A 17,483-nucleotide genomic window follows, 5' to 3' on the forward strand; every position below is an offset into this window, starting at 1 on the left:
TTAAACCTTCCATTTGATGCCACAGGGGTTTCATTCTTAGGAGGTCTTTCATGAGCTCACTTTGTGTACCAGAAGTTAAGGCTCAACCTTTTACAGGAAGAGATGGCGACCTGCAGACTCTGAAGGACTTTGCTACTGCACCTTTCTTGTGATGGGACTTATTTTGTGATTTTTAAGAAGTTTACGTTTTGCATTTTTTGTGACATTGTAGCAGCTTTAAAACTCCCACAGATTTGAGCTAATGTTTATCACGCGAGCGATGGATTCTCAAGCGCAGCATTGAGTGGCGGCTCTGCTTTCACAGTTGGGATTTCTATAATTTGTCAATATTATTCAATATTGCTCCCCGCGTGTCGTGCAAAATGTCTTTTCATATCACTACTGGTGGCGAGCGTGTCGTACTCCACTGGCCCAGCCTCAACAGCTATCCCTCAGTTCAGCGAAGGAGACACGGACCCCAGCAGTCGCCTGCAGCCCCCACCATCCTGCATGCAAGCCACGGTGACCAGAATTTCCCAATACACTGGATATGTCAGCAGCAGAACACAAGTGAGGTTGACTTCTTTTGTTCCTTTAAATTTGAGCCTTTGCTAGGTCTCTTGCGAGATGTCAACTGCTGGTTGTGCACACATAACGCAGGGATTTGCTGCTAAATGCAAAATGATTTCCTTACTTTATTCAATTTGTCACTTTCTAACCAAAACTATAAGATAATTCAGTGTTAACCTTCGGTGTGTTTTACTAGTGTTGGTTTTTCTCATTCTTCGTCGCCACCAGATTAGGGTTCGATTCAAGGAGACTGTGCTGAATTTTCATAGATTTTGTCTGTTTTTCCCTGTTCTTGATAAAGGATGCACAGAAACTTTACATTTTCTAATGAAAGAAATGGGTCTGATTTATAGGTGTGCTGTAATGTAACATTTGTTGATACTGGATGCGGTACATCTATTTCATTCGTTTTTTCCCCACCTGCTGGGTACCACTGTCCACTTCTAGAAGTCGACATTAACTTCTGGTGATGGTGGAATTACCACGTCAGCTGGAAATCTCCAATGTTTACTTTAAACCCCACCCCTGAACGAGGTTCCTAATTCTTGAAATACAATCGTGACAAACTCACCTGATTGGAAGCCAGAGACGTCCAGTCTTGCGGTGAAGTGTATAGAATGCTGGCACATCATTTTGTGAAGATACTTTGCTAACATGGCTTTGATTTCTCTTGTGCAGAATTTGATAACCTTGGAAGTGAACCTCTTTCTATGAATTCTATCCAGGAAGTCTAAAAGTAAATTGCCATAGCAGTGTCTTTCTTTAAAACATTCATACCTAAATGTATTGATCCTTGTAATGGGGCAGAAATGGCCAGAAAGAACTCGTCACCTTTTTACATTCCGTGAAGGATGTTATGGTGTATTAAAGCTCGATTTCTTTTTATACAAATACTAAGAAAACTTTTTCCAAATTTTGCTTCTACCTATAGTTAGAAAGTAACTGACACTTTTGCCAGGCCTGCAGTGACCATAATGTCAGCAGCAGACTTTTCGTAGTCGGTATAGATTTCAAGTGCACTTTGTGCCTATCCCTTGCTCATGATTCGTAAGCGTTCTTCTTTCTCACTTCCTGGATTCTCATGTGATGGCTTTTCTCCCTACTCTTCTATTTGTCCTGCCATTGAAGCAATTCTGTCTCACTGTGTTTCAATTGGATGCGTTGCATTCTTCTACTGCTGACGTTGCTTCTACGGTATGCATTGCAATGCTTAAGGGACTATTTTCTCTTCCTGCTTCCCTTCTTGCTTTCAAGTGCATGGTGGCCATCTTAGAATGCTTTCTTTTTAGCTTTTAGAAAAATCATTCAAGGATGCATGCCATGCATGCTCACGCAGAGGCTCCACCTGACAAAAAATGCATGTTGGGGAATCCCGAAGTTGTGAGCTTGTGTCATGAATACAACTTATTGGCTTTGCCAATGCTTGTTTCCACGTTTGCAGACATCTTAAAGTAAATATGAGACAGTTGGATGTAAATGTCCATTTTGTGCCGGGCACATCACTGTTGTATACCTCCTCTCTCATTGTGGCCTTTCATTTATACCCCTGAGGGCATCCGATCTGCTCCTTGGAAGTATCTATGCATCAACCCTGCTCTATTCAACGCTTGAATGCGGATTCCTGATGGCTTTGTCCATATCTCATGTATTAGCAGGGCTTGTGCAAGTCTTTTGACACCTTTGACAGTTACTTTTGCTCTCTCTACACTAAGCAAAGTTTCCGACTTGCACGTGCAGCTTGTCGCTTCCTGCTGGTGGGATCTACATGGTTGACTATTCTTGGATCCAATCCTGGGTTTCCTATGTGGCATACGCCTCTCGGGATTGGCCACCTATTTCTCATCGTTCAACAGGTCGGACTTGTCGAGCCTGAGTCCAGGAGAGCCTGATCAATGTCAGGTTTTAGGATATTCATATAGGAAAACTGTACATACAGTACATTTAAAGGGGGCTCATTACATAGGCAGTGGTGATACTGATCCTCTATTATGAACCAGGCTTTTCTGGTTGAATTTTGCACCAGGAATTTGGTTTAGAAGTTATTGGCGATAAAATTGTTGTTGTCTTTATCTAATGCAAAGTATTCTATCTTTCTCTAGGGTATGTTTTCCTTTGAAATACTATTCTCTGGTCTTACTTTGAGAGGCTGGTTTTTACCTTGATAGACAGGTACTAAACCAGGTGTCACTTGCCCTTTAGCCACAGAACTGTGGTATGAAGCAAACTCATTGCAGTTCACAAAACTACAGACATGAACAACTCTGACTTCTCTTTACTACCAGGTTTAATGTGCAATCACAGAGTGATGTTAGTTCCTAGTAACATACATTAAAATAAGCTGTTTTCTGAAATATTTAATTTGTATGGATTAGTCTCCCTCTGACTCCCATGAGCCGCTGGCTGGTATGTATGTCCTCCCCTCAATGGTCTGAGCTTCTTGTGACCTGTGGCCCCAACACTTACGGTTCTTTTCTTCTGCCTCAGTAGGAGCATCTCTAAGCCAGACTAGGAGCTTGCTTGGATTGCTGTTGTAAATTAGTTGGACTCCATAGACGGTCTTCCCTCTTTCCTCTTTAATCATGAATCATTCTTGCTATGATGTTCTCCTTGAGAAGCCTCACAGATCTTTTTCCGATTTAGATAGAGTGCATTCCACATTTCAGCTTCCATCCCTTTTACTCAACCGAAGTCGAAAGATGTTTGTGTTCGCCTCATATTTCTGTAACCCCACTGTCTCCATAGGACTCGGATTCAATTCTAAAGCTTTAAACATCTCCCGGACTTCAGATAGGAAAGTGTGCACTGCTATGCCCTTTCGAATATTTTTAGTCCATTTAAACATACCACATCTTGAAATGAAATATTTGGACTTTTACAGTCAACTAAGATGGAATAAGGCAGTGATTGCCTACAGAGAGATGTGACCGCCTGGAATCAAAACACATGGTTCGTTGACTTATGATTCGCTTTTAGTCCAACTACAGAGCAGGTGATGTCTTCTTAGCTGATCTAGTGGTGTAGCGACATCATTTAGTTCTTGTTTTTTGGTGCATAGCACTAGGGGAATACACCTGCATGGCTGAACATGATCTAAGCATGTTGGTCGGCGTCTCTTTTGCATGGGAAGCTAATCCTGTAGATGGCCCTACAGTGGCTTCTGTGCCACTATTTATTTTGTCTGTACGTCTTCATCAGGGATTCCGTTCACCTTGGGCGAAACTCAGCAGCCGGTATGATGAAGGAAGGTGTGACCATGCACAGATCTGCACTTAATCGTTCGGAGTGTTTCGAGTCCCTGCCTCTAGATGGCAGTGTGCAACATTTCGCTAATTGACAAGATATTCAAAAAATTAACTCCAGTGAGTGCATAACTGCTGAGTCCGCTCTAGAAGATGTGCCGCTGACTCTTGTTGAGGACAGTCTCTCCATTTGAACCAATGGGCAGCAGGAACGCACTGCTGACAAGTGCAAATATGAATATTGCGTTTGGGAGTGACATCCGTAAACCGCGTTGCATATTTCTATCAATGTTCCTAAAAGCCTTCAAACTTGTGTTCCTCTTTCCGAACATGTGTTTTATGCTCTTGTATAGCTTTTTTGGTGCTTATGTCCTTAGCTGGTACTTCTATTAAGAGATTTGTAGGACCGGTTTGTCTTAATTTTATGTTTTGTCCGTAATGTGTAGTTTCATACAGTTGGCATGGTGGGTGTCTCTTGAGCTGTCAGAAGCTCCTCCTCTTAAGCGTGTAAGGGGCATCCTCATGTGCCAAACGAACATGCAGTAACTGTCTCCATGATATACCAGCTTACGAGAGCCTGCTGCGTTTGCCTTCTCATGACAATGATGCCTTCAAATATGTCTGGCCCTAGGTATCCAAGATTGTCTGTCTAACTTGGCTGAAACTATTGGCTTTTTTGAATAAACCTCTTACTTAAAAAAAAAAAAAAAAGAAAAGTTTGCCAGATATAGGGTGGACAAGAGACACCAGTAGATGGTGGCTGAGCTGATTTATCAAATGTTTACCTGTCCATCATTTGTCACAAATTCTTATGCTATCTGTAACACCAAAAGTATGTTTTATAAACCGTGTCTTGTATATTTCAGGCTCACCTGGTGGCAGCGTTCGAGCAGAGCCTTGGCAACATGACGATTCGATTGCAGAGTTTGACCATGACTGCAGAGCAGAAGGCAAGCAAAGCCTCAAAACACTCTTTGTGGGGCTAGAATTGAAATCTGTAGGGATGCTCACTGATCAGTTTATTAAATCATACAAATGTCCTTGTTTGAACATGTCATCTGTAAATACAGATTTATTGATTTTTGCCGCGAACGTGTATTTTTATGTGTATTAATAGATGTGTGAGTAATTCATTCATGTTTTGCACTCTCAGGAAACCCTGATCAATTATTGCCCATAGTATTAACTGTAATTTGTAATTGAATGTACATTTTAGTAGATTTCAAATGTCTGATGGTTTTCAGTCAGCCTTGCGATGTTTCCACTAAGAATGAGCTCTAAAAGAGAACTTAGCGTATGAGAAAGAAGACCTCTATTATTAACACTCACCAAGAGGGTTAAAAAAGGCAGCCCAATGACCAGCTATATTCTGAAATCTGCTGAGATGTTTATTGGCCTTCCTGGGTCTCACTTTCCCATGGTGCTGGTTTTGTACCTCTTTTTGAGTACTGCAGGGACGTGGATAGAACATTCAGTGTGTTCTGGAGGCAAAGACAACCTGATGCACAATGACATAGAGCAACTCTACAAAATGGCCTTGTCTGAGTTGATGGATTTAATTGAATTATTCAGATTTTTGCATTTCAGAGGCATCATCTGTGCCCCCTCTCCTAATCTCCTTTTCTCTGCCCTTTTATTAAGTCTCTTTAGATCTTCCTACTCCTCCTGCACTCTTTTCTTTGGGCCATCATTTTTGTCTCCATTCGTCTTGCATGGTGCATCACTTTATTTTTTGATGTTGTTGCTGTTAATATTTTTTCATTTAAACCCCTTCTCACATCTCCATTACACCATTCCCTGCTCACTTCCCAGTTAATTTTCACCCTCATTTCTCCCACCTCCAACTTTCCTTCAGCCTGTTCTTGTGATAGTAGATTAAAAAAAATGGATAATTGTAGTCCAATTTACTTTCTTTACAATGGCGATTTGCAGCTATGCACTATTTTTGTTTTTTAAATAGCCCTTAAATTGCCGTCGTTTTATCAGTTGTAAGAACTTTTGACATGTTTTTTGTTTTGGTTGAAACATTTTGTTTAACTATTAAAGCAAAATAGAGAAAACCCCACCATATAAACTTAATACAAGAACAGAATAAATGGGGGTCAGATGAATATTTTTCATGCTATGTTGTCCCTGTTTTGGCACTTTGTGATTGAGTGAACTTGACATTTTGTTAAAATTGAAATTTCATCAGTCGGAAAATGTCACTGATTTTCTCCATCTAAGAAATTAAACAAGTTGGAATCGAATACCCCGGTCTCTCCTTACTGTTCCATACTCGCTCACCAAACTGGAACTCTGCGGCTGCCTTTTGGGCTTTTAGTATCACCTGCTTACAGTGGATCGGTATCCTAGACCTGAACTGAGCGCGTTCTTTCACTTGCCATTGCCTGCCCCGAAATATTAGACAGTAAAGTCATATTTGTAAATGATTGAATCAATCTTAACCACCGGCAATGTCTCCGGCAGCATTCCTGCCCATCATTTTTTTGTTTTTCTGCTGCTGAGATGGCTCAGTGAGTTGCGTCTGTCTGCCCTACCTTCTTGCCATCCTATAGGTTGGGATTTCCAACGTCACAAGGGCCACAATTCCGTAGTTAATTAAATAAATATTTTTACATATTTTGCACCATTTTTTACAGTTCTTTAAAAAATGGCACTCTGCGGAATGATATATAAAAAATATTGTCAACTTGTATGTGGCATTACTGAAGAGAACCAGTCAGTGTCAGGTCACTGTTGGCCTGTCCAAAAAGCAGGTGGCTTACTGAATCTGCTGGGCGTGGTCCCTATTAACTGAACATGAGCAACCCCTACCGCAGCCAATTTTGTGGGAGCTTATAGGCCCACGACCGATATGGACAGATCGCCTTGACGTAAACGCAAGCTGATTTTGATCGCAACATGCACTAATATTGGGGCAGAACTAACCATCTATGGGCAAGGCAAAAACAAGAAGCCATGCCGATTTTAAATTTTTTTTTTTTTTTTTTACTTGGGCATGTTTATGGTTTATGGGCTTGCTGTTCCAGACATATACTTGTGTTGATCACCTGCACTGTGTGACTTCATGCTCTGTTTACATTTTGTGAGTCCTTTGCGTCCTACCTATGCGACTTGTTGCTCGCGGGGATTTGACTCTGTTTTATTTCCCTCCAGGATTCGGAACTGAACGAGTTAAGAAAGACCATCGAGCTCCTTAAGAGGCAGAATGCAGCTGCGCAGGCTGCGATTAATGGCGTGATCAACACACCTGAGCTCACCTGCAAAGGTAAGCAACGCTCGCGCCACTGTGGGCACCTCCGCCCCCCTGGCAATTCATAGCTGATGCAACATGCTTTCGAAGCACTGGTCTGTTTACCTTTTGTACAAAGTGTCAACAAACTGAGGTAGAAAATACAAACTAACACTACAGGAGTCATATCTTCAGCTTTATCCTTCTGCTTCACCTCTAGCAAGGTTTCAGTATTAATGTACCACGACCATGCACTGCCGCAAAGTGTTCCGCTAATGTGGTTGGGTAGCTTCTCAATCATTTAATGTAATCCTTGTATGGCCAGCCATGGATTGGGCCCGTGATATTGTCATCCTATCAATATCCGTCCACATCCAAATTCAATTCTTATTTCTTAATTTGCGCCCTTGTCTTTGAGACCTAACTGGGTCTTCCTGCAGTTTCGCAGGTAGCAGCTTTTCATGTTCCTTGCAGGGTTTCAGAACAGTTGGGGAGTGAAATGAGCAAAGGAATGTGTTGGAACTCGAAGTGCATGTGTCCTGCTAGAAAGTGCCAGTATAGTTATAAACCATAGCGCAAAGGACGTACGCATGGAAGTGGGTGCAGTTTTAGAGATCTGTACTCCCCTCTTTTACACGTGCTAGAAGTATTGGTGGCTGGACAACCCTCTAATCTTTGCGTTCATTTAGTCCATGGCCCGACTATAATTCAAAGTTCTGTACCCGATTGTTTTGTTATTTAAGGGGCTCGAGATTTTAGGGCATAATATCTGCTGTCTACATAAAAAGATTACTTTATCAGAAATTTGCCTGTCATAAAAAGAATTGATCCGAGTGCGATCCCTGTTCTCTAGGTAACGGAACCCCACAGTCAGCAGATCTGCGAATCCGCCGGCAGCACTCCTCCGACAGCGTCTCCAGCATCAACAGCGCCACCAGCCACTCCAGCATTGGCAGCAACGTTGAAAGTGATTCCAAGAAGAAAAAGAGGAAGAACTGGGTAAGTGATGGGTTTTGGGGATCCTCTGATCTCCGTTACACGTTAAATCCTGGCATGCAATAGCCGTGAGGCAGCTTCACAACACAACGCAACATTAGTCCACAGGAACTAAGGCTGGTAAATTGCTTTAGTGTTTCTTCAAAATTTCATCAAGATAAAGAAAATAGGAGACAGCACATTTTTAAGGCAACACTCATGGCAAGATGAGGACGAGGCGTTTTGAAATGAGCGGCCATTGCTCGGATAGTACTATACTAGGACGTTGTGGAATCTGGTAAAGAGATTTTGGGGTCTGCAGGGTTTGTGGCTTGAAGGTTATGTCTGCACATAATCTGAGATCTGGCGGAGGCAGCCAGCTCCCTTTAGGTCAACCACATGGCTGTAAAATATAGTCAATCTAGGCACCAGATTTCTCATACTGTCTGATACAACTATTACTGGTCAGTAAGAAGTGTTGTTTTTGTTTTAAAAAAAAAAAAAAACCCAAAAACCTTTTACTATTGTAAATGAATGCAGCGAAGTAGGTGATGGTTACCATAAGAACCTATTTTCTTTTTTAAATGATTCAGAAGCGCTTGCCATGCCCTATGCTTGTTGAATCGTGTTATGCATTCTGTTGGCTTTCTCCTTAAACTAAATTTGGAAGTTGTTCATATTTTTACCACTTTTAACCTGGCTCCCTCAAAAGAAATTGTAATTCGGACACTTTGTGTGGGTGGATTTTAAATAATGGGGGGTCCATTTTCCTCAGCCATCCACATAGGTAAACCAGTGCTAACACTTCATGGTCCTATTCCGGAAACACTGGGCTAAAATGTCATATTAAACTGTATCCATCCAAAACAAAGGAAGAGGAGGGCTACCCCCGAATGTTGCTGATAAAGAAAATGGTTGCAAAGTGGGATGCATTGCACAAGGGAAGGTGAATACTGTTGTAGTAAAATTAAGTAGCCTTTATGTCCCATTCCACTGGCATGCATAGCAATGAGCGTAGCTCCCAAAAGTGGCACTATCAGCCCGTCCAGCAATATTATCCAATGGCACTTTAAATAGTGAAATTTGTAACCCTAGGTTTGAAATATTACAAAAAATTTCAGGTTGCATAATGTAAGATAATGGATAATGTTGGATATAAATCCAGGACTGACTGGCAATACCCACCAAATGGCATTTATGGAAGCATGGCTTCATTCCATCCACAACCCTCCCCCCTCAGAGCAGTAACATTAATTGCTTTTTTGCCTCATCTGTGTCTTTGGGCGAGAACTATATACATTCATGGCAAAGACTTTGGTGGCATGGATGTCCTGATATTCAATGTAAATATAGAAATATTCCAAATGAACATACTTAAAAAGCCAACCAGACCTACATTCCACGCACCAGCTCTGCATGAGAAAGCATTGCTTGCATTGTGGCAGCCTTAACAGGCCATGACATATGACCTCACCAGTGGCATCTGTAGCACGCACTACCTACACGACTACACTTAGGCATGTTAGTAGCAGCAGTGGGGCGGACCGGGGCAAGGCATAGAGCTCTTTTTGTCTCTGGAGGCACCTTACTTTCTCAATCTGCAGAGGATTGAGCACTTGAGTTGTGTGTTTTCCAGCTGTAGTGCTTACGCGAGTGAAGTATAGATGAGGGCGAGTCGCGCAGCATTTCGTAGAGGCTCTGTTTTCTTTGCGGTCAAATTCATCCATTCATGCGTTGTCACAGAATACATTCTCCATCATCCACGTTCTTCTCTACAGTTCTCTGAGCCCTTTTTTCTTTCCTTTTTTTTCCTCCCTTTGCACACCACTACCGCCTTCCGCCTATCCTTGCTTCAGCCTAACCCCTCACTCCTCATACCCCCTGACCGTACGCTTCACAGCGCACATCTGCTCTTCCTGCCTCTCCCTGGAGCACTGGTAAGACACCTACTGTGCTTTCTCTGTCTTGCATTAATGAGAGAATGAAGCTGGATGAATGGACTTACGGGGGTGACCACAATAAAAATACAGTCCCTTTCCTTGGTGCTGTGAGCCGATGCTCCACACAGTGAGATCAGGATTGCACCGCAGAGTCCACATGCGTTGCAACGCTTCTACCACATGTACGTTAGCGAGTAGTTACTTGACTTAAATATACTGATGTTTTCATCAGAACATGTCCAAGCTTATGAGTTGCTTTCCACTCGAGCTACACGTGTCTGCTCTGAAATACTGGGTTGAACGTCTTATGGTATGTGTGATGCCTTTAGTCGCATGTTGTCTTATCCACAGCCATGCAGTTTAGGTGCTGGAGATATAGGATTCTGCGCTTTCACCTCTGTACATTCAGACGTGCTTTTCCACACCAAACTTGAAGAAAAGTGTTAACATTCATGCTACGTTAACCCAACTCTCTTCATTGACCATATCTGACTTGGACCAAGGTTCTTGAAGTAAATGCATTTTGGTGTTAGGAATCCTAAAACTTGTAGAAGGAAAGCATTGCCAGCGGGAGGGCACATTGTCGTACCTGCAGTGTAGAAGAATAGTTGGTATGGGCGAGGCCTGTGCAGCTGCCCGCAAGGTTGTAATAGCCAATCAAAACGCAACCAGAGGTCATGGTCCAAAATGGTGTTTATTTCCCTTGCGTTTCAACCATGGAAAAGGACTAAAGATACAGCAGTACCCTTCCACTTCTTGTTATCGCGACATGCCTTTGGTATGTAGTTGGAGTGACATAGAAGCTAGATATGTTTTCCATTGGGTGAAAGATGAACACACACACACGCACGTCCAACTCACAAACCTGCACAGATAACTGTATTGATGACTCGGTGAGGAGTATTAGTATAGTAGGTCTGGTTCTGATACCCACAGCCCTATCACCCTGTGGTGTTACTGATCTCCATTCCTCCCAACGATTGCGTAACAAAAGCACATTTACTTCCATGCATTTTCTATACGCTTGAAGTATATCAGGCCTTCAAATGTATTTTATGTTTGCCCTGGTGGCGGGGAAAGAATTTTGTTTCCACTGTATGAGAGGAGGGCGCACACGCATCTTTACTAAAATATTCTAGTTGTTCGTGATAAGCGGGGCACCTCTTGCGTGAACCTCCAATCAGAAGAGGCGGTGTGATACCTTTTATGTGCCTCTGCTAGTGCCAGAAATATCTAGGAATTTAAATAGATGGATCTGGGTAGACAGAGACCCTACACATTCCCTGGAATGCGAGGGAAGAGCTCCTACTAACACCGCATACCTAAAGCTATTCTTGTTAGATGCCCAAAACACCTGATGTCGCTGTTGCTATAAAACGTTAATCTGTCATTGTTGCTTTTACACACAGCTGGGGTGTTGTGGCGCATGCCCATTGCATGGTTGTCACTTATCACTTGCAAGGACTCAGTTAAGGATTACACACCTATTTATGGGATGCTTCTGCCTACAGCCCCACACCTCAAAGTTGACTGTATTTTCAAGGCGTACACCAAAGTGACCAAAGTTTTTAGAAAATGGAACCCCTAAAATATTGTCCAGATCTAAATTGTTGAGTCTTCTTTCTCCATTATACATTTTTGTGTATGCAAAATATAGCCATCGAATTTGCAACAAACAAATTTGGGACTTGGGTTTTACTACTGGTGTTTGTGGTAGAGCAACTATCAGTACTAAAGTGACATGGAAGTCGTAAACCTGTATTTATCCTGGGGATCAAACATGGCTTCCAATAAGCAAGATTACTAGGGCATATATGTAGGGCCTTAACGGGTACCTCCTGATGTAACGACATACCATGCGCTATAGCAAAATAATCCACCAATCTGACAACAGCATTGAGCACCTTACTTTTCGTGCACCTTTTGGCTCTTGAAATGTACTTTCATATGGCTTGTGTAGTCGCTCACAAACCTGTCTCCCTTCAAGGGATTGCTTTTACTCCCCACATTGGAATTTTTGTGCCCAGCCTCTTGTAGCACATAATGAAAAACGTCATTCTCTGTACGCTGTATAAGGAATTGAATTACCTCCCTTACTTTGCTGTTATCAGCTTTATGGTAACAGGAGGAAATGACTGCCATACAAGAGAATCCTTGACAATACCGCCTAATAGACACCGTACTTTAGGGGTGCCATAGTCCTGGTGTGGGGCATCAAAAAACACACTTGGTGCCTAGAAGCTGAGACCCATCACTGGTACTCCTAAATTGGAAATCACACAGACCTGGTTTTTGGGTGGGTCTGTGAGCGGTGTGTTGCTAACGGTGTGAGCTCGTCACTGCACAAACTTCCCCTCTTAATGCAGTCTGCCAAGGCAGTTTGGAACATGCATGGATGGTGTTAAAATGCTTTACAATCATGTTAGTACTGCTTTAGTGAGTGAGGTATTTGGCAGAAGAGATCTGGTTATTTCTGGAAATAATTTCTCTATGCAGTAGGAAGGGAAAGATGATTCTTTTTCAGGGTGACATGTCTCTTGTTTTATTTGGTTTAAGACTTTCATGTTTAGTTTGTCATGGTGAAATGACTTGACAGTAACTTCCTTGCCTGTTAGTTGCTCAGTTTACGTGTTAGCTGTCCAGGGCGAAAGAGTACCATATTGGCTAGTGAGATTTGCACAGTGATCATGATAGCTAGTCATGGTTACTCCGTGTTCGTGCTAGTAAGACAGGGCTACAATCCATCCATCCATTCCTTGTAAGGATCGCTCATCTTATTTGCTAGCATGTCAGATTTACTTAGCTCTTCAGCTAGTTAGAGGTTTTGTTGCCATCGATCTTACCGGATTAGAGTTAGATGTCTTTCTTGTGCGATAGTTATGTATAGGTGCCTTCATGTGAATGCTTTTTTTCATGTGACGCTGAGATTACTAATCAGGATTACGACTCCTCCATGTTAGTAAGGTCTCCATGCTTTCCTTTTGAGCTTGCTAGGTTTAGTTTTGAAGGTCTCCTGGTTACAAAAGGCAGATTGAGGTGCTTTCTAGGTCATCTAGTCCTCCAGCTTCTCTACCTTCTTATCTAGTTACTGTAATATGCCTTCAACTGTGGCTAGTGAAGATTACAAGTAAGATCATCTCTGTTTCTTCCCTTCCATCCTAGTTGGTCAGGTTTAGAGTGTTCACTAGCTGCTCAGGATTACATGCCGTCCCTGTTAGCTAATGTGGGTTGCATTCCTCCGGTTGAAATATCTTTCCTATTTCAGTTATACCCATCCATCCTGTTGGCTAGTTGGGTGTTTGTGTTATTTCTTGATAGTTAGGGTGTCTTTGCTGTCGCCAATATGTTGTGTCTGTTTTTATCTAACACTTTATGTTTCTATATTACATTTTAACTACTCTGCCTGTACCCAGCTAGTTATATGATTCCATGTAAGGTGTATTTGTTTTATGTATTTTGTTCATCATTGTGTGTCATGCACACCCAACACTGTTTCTTGTCATTGGCTTTATTTGTTAAAACTTGTCTTTTTTCCTTTCCCCATCCCCTTTTGCTGCCTTGTGCTTCCTCTGGCAGGTCAATGAGGTAAGGGAGACCTACTTTAAATTGTAGAATGCACCACTAACCACGTCGTATTCACCTAGAGTACCATCAATAACCAACCTCTGAACCATCTCTCTCTTAAATGAAAGCAGCAGCACCACAAATGCTATATCATACATTTTCGGGTGCCTGCTCATCAAAGCATAGAGGCATCATCCCTCATACTGGTAGTCTCCATGTAGAACTCAAGCCCTGGCAGTAAAAAAATACATTTTCATCCTTTGCGTCATCTTACCAAATATGTCTTCTTCTCCATGTCTGTCGCTCACTCTTGTTCACATGTGTGTTTTTCACCTGTCTTGAAATCCTACCGAGAGCGCATTCAGAAATGGCTTCTTGTATTTCAGCTTCGGAGCTCCTTCAAGCAAGCCTTTGGGAAGAAGAAATCCCCGAAGTCTGCGTCTTCGCATTCAGACATTGAGGAGATGACGGACTCCTCGTTGCCTTCTTCACCAAAGTTGCCCCACAATGGCTCATCCCTGTCCACCCCGTTGATGAGGAATTCTCATTCTAGCTCACTGTAAGTGCCCGAAGGAAATTGACTTGATTGTATCAGAGCCAATCGATGGCTCAAACGGGCTTTTCATTTGGAATTCGAGTAGTGTTTCAAATGACTAAATTTGAAATAAGCGCTGCTTTTTTCAGATTCTGCCCGCTACAAGCACCACGTTTTGTTTTTGTTTATTTTATATACATGTATTGTAACAAGTGCTAGATTACAAGAGGCTGCCACCTTCCTTCCCAGATGCTCTTGTCCATTTTCTAAAGTTTATTCGCCTCATACTTTTGTGTGGTGGAAATCTGAGCAGCAAGGATGCTTGGCCCACCCCTCTGCCCAGGTCTCCACTGTCAAGCCAACCAAAACTGATATTTGAAAAGAAAACAAAGTAAATGTTCTGCAGTTTGCAAGTTGAACTGTACTCTCGTCCGGGTACCAGAGCCGAACTTAATTTGGATGTTGATGGAAGCAAGTTAAAATAGTTTTCCCTACTAGATAAGAGAGCAGTTAATGATCCGCTTCTCTCATATTGATTACAGAAGTTTGGTCTGCCTTTCCAAATTCCCATATTCATTAGTCAATTGTTTTTGAACTAGAATAATGCCAAGTTTCTTACAGAAGAGCTGGCCTGCCCCAAACCCAAATTGAACGTCTCTTTAAAAAATAAAAAAAGCTCCAGTCTTTTCTGCCACTTGTGCTCTTCAACATGATGCTAGTGATGGTATTGCTTGGATAAGACATCAATTTTCATCAATGTGCACAGTTTAGCCAATGATAGTTAAGTAAGTCAACCTTGCTGATGTGTTTAATGCTGCCCTCTCATGGAAACTTTCCCTCCCCTCTATTTATGTTACGCGTTGCCCTTCTCTCCCCTTTCTCTCATTATCTTCCTTCCTCTATTCCCTTGTTTGAAGTGGACCCAAGATGACTTAAAACGGTATACTAAAAAACACCATGAAAAACGGATAGCCGGTGATGAGTGAATAAGCTGCCCACACACCCCAGGTCTACACACACCCTGCCCATTCTCATTAATATATTTAATTAATTGTTGAGTCTGCCTAATCTCACACCACACACCAGTTCTTACTGCCCCTTCATGCATCAAAGCATTTAACATCTGCACTATATTTAAGGAGCCTATTAACCTGTGATGTTTCTTTTCCCTCAAGCGAATAGCATTGAATGGTTTTGCCATTATTTACACAAGTTAGCATACTTTGTTTGTAAGATGGTAGCTGGTCTTCCTGTAATGTTTAGAGGTACAGATAGGAACAGCTCACTACATGTACAATTTGCTCATAGGCTTCTTTTCCAAAGATTAAAAGCACTTTAATATGCAGCTCTGATAGATTGCATTGAAAAATAAATGCATTAGCTGTGTTGCGTTGTGAGACCTATTGCAGTTTCTGTTCCTTATATGTCGTGTCTGTTTAGCACTTGCAACACTAACCCTTGTACAAAAGAGCGGAGAGTCCCATCTGACTGGGTCTACAGGAAGTGCGAACATGGCTCTGACCAGAAGAGCCGGCTTTTATGGTAACCAAACCACGCCACCCCAAATATTTGGATTCATACCTGTAGAGTGTGTGCTCATGGCAGTAGAAGCAAAAAAACCTTCACTAGCAATTTCTCTTACACCATTATACCAAATTGTTTCTTGGACATGCCTTTGATGTACCTACTATTTAGTTCCTTAAAATTATTCTTTCAAAATCTAAGCTGTGGTAGGGTGCCAAAATGCAAAAAAGGCCAATTCAAATTTGAGCTGATAACTGACTGCCATGATTTCAGACTCCACGGGGCACTTGGGTGTTCCTGGACGAATGTATCTTACAAGAATCCTCACGCGGTGAGCTGGAGGAACACACTGAATTTGCCAGCTTCTTCCCCCTGTTTAATTCTACGCTTTCCAGTGATTGCATTTTGCTTTTTTGTTTGTTTGTTTTTGTTAAGGTACCAGGGACGGGTGTATTTAATTCTGATGTGATAGATTGTGTTACTTCCCTGTGTCGGGTCTGATTTTGAGTTCCAACTGCCTCAGGAGTTTCAATAAGTCAGGCTAAAGTTTCCTTCACGCCGTATATTTAGCTTTGCAGAGAAGCTCATCTCGGACTCCATTATGCAGACCTTGAATGTTGTTCCTATTTTTCATCAGTAGCTTTCTTCAGTCATTATTGTATTTCTGCAGCTGGTTTGTCAGGACACTCAGCACTATCTATGTCAAACCCTGTTGAGCTGACCCTGCTTCATCCATAAGAACAGAAAAGCACAAATATTAGAAACATGATATTTAGAGATGCTGCTGACGCTTGTCAATCTTTGAGGGGAAAATTGGAAAAGTAAAGACCTATTACTGAGGATTAGGATCAAGAATGGAGGACTGCTACCCTCTAAAATATTTTGTTCACAAGGAAATTCGATCATTACGGTGAACATTTCCAAATTTAGGGTTAGGGACGGGTTTGTGGTAGGTTGTGTGGGAATTCACCTGTAAAAGTAGATGATCTCAAAAAATGGTGAGGCTTTGATTGTTCAAGTAACGGTGCACTGGCAACGTCTAACTCTAAACGGATGTAAATGCACTCCGGTCAGCGGCAGGAGAAAGTAGGTTTTCAGGGTGGGAATAGGACGGGAATCTGCACAGAATTAATGATGTCTACAGGAAGGATTTTCTCCAGTGGGAGAAAATAGTTCCATGTGGCAAATCTAACCAAAAACTAAAATATTCAAATGTATACGATTGCATTCAATGTACGCATTCGCAATTGTAGGCTTAGTTCTAATCCTGCTTGTAGAAACTTAGTTCTTGGTTGAGTACCCACGAAAGTCTTCAATTGTCTCAGATTTCCACAGATATTACAGCAGTTCTGTAGAATTCTAAAAGTAATAGCTTTGCTCCAAACAGAATAATCCTTTAGGAACAAGTGTCCATTTTTTAGGGAGATTTTTTAAATCCGGCCTTAGATGAGCAACCACAGCAAGTTACGTTTTGTAAAAATAATGCCTCTCTATATGTAGGAAGTAGGTACCATATCGTGCTGAAGCCATTCTCCGCCTATTCTTTCCAGATCTAGTCTGTTGATATGCATACCACACCCGAAGTTGGGTCACATAGGAAGTGATTCCATGGCTATTTTTGATATATCCAGGATTTTTCACTCGCCTGGCCTTGCCCTCGCTCAGAATGCAGGCACATGATAAAATTCATACACTGAGCCATCGGAGTGGTGTAACCCAACATAAGCCTATGGGGAATTGTAAAACCTAATTTTATGAAAGTATTTAAAACAATCGGAATAAACCGTTAGTACGTGGTTAATTTCACATGTTAAAAGCAATGGTGTGAATTTTGCATTTTATTATAGAAAAGCATGAAGAATTGAAAAGTGTTATTTAGGCACCTTTCCTTCACAAATGGTTTTTGTGGTGGAATCGTGACC

General features: G+C 41.9%; 1 protein-coding gene across 7 annotated transcripts in view; it reads left to right on the forward strand.

The window, feature by feature from the left end:
• Positions 1-17,483, forward strand: part of NAV2 (neuron navigator 2) — a 606,131-nt gene that overhangs the window by 545,427 nt on the left and 43,221 nt on the right. For 5 of the 7 annotated variants that reach the window (XM_085643596.1, XM_085643598.1, XM_085643595.1 and 2 more), the window contains 4 exons: positions 4,655-4,738; positions 6,948-7,059; positions 7,877-8,022; positions 13,889-14,061. In XM_085643596.1, the coding sequence (XP_085499722.1) occupies positions 4,655-4,738; positions 6,948-7,059; positions 7,877-8,022; positions 13,889-14,061 (515 nt within the window). Of the gene's footprint in view, positions 1-4,654; positions 4,739-6,947; positions 7,060-7,876; positions 8,023-13,888; positions 14,062-15,477; positions 15,580-17,483 lie in introns of all 7 variants that reach the window. The other 2 variants (XM_085643594.1, XM_085643593.1) reach the window with 1 other exon arrangement.

Source organism: Triturus cristatus, chromosome 3_1 (genome assembly GCF_964204655.1).
Source record: "Triturus cristatus chromosome 3_1, aTriCri1.1, whole genome shotgun sequence".
NCBI lineage: Eukaryota > Metazoa > Chordata > Amphibia > Caudata > Salamandridae > Triturus > Triturus cristatus.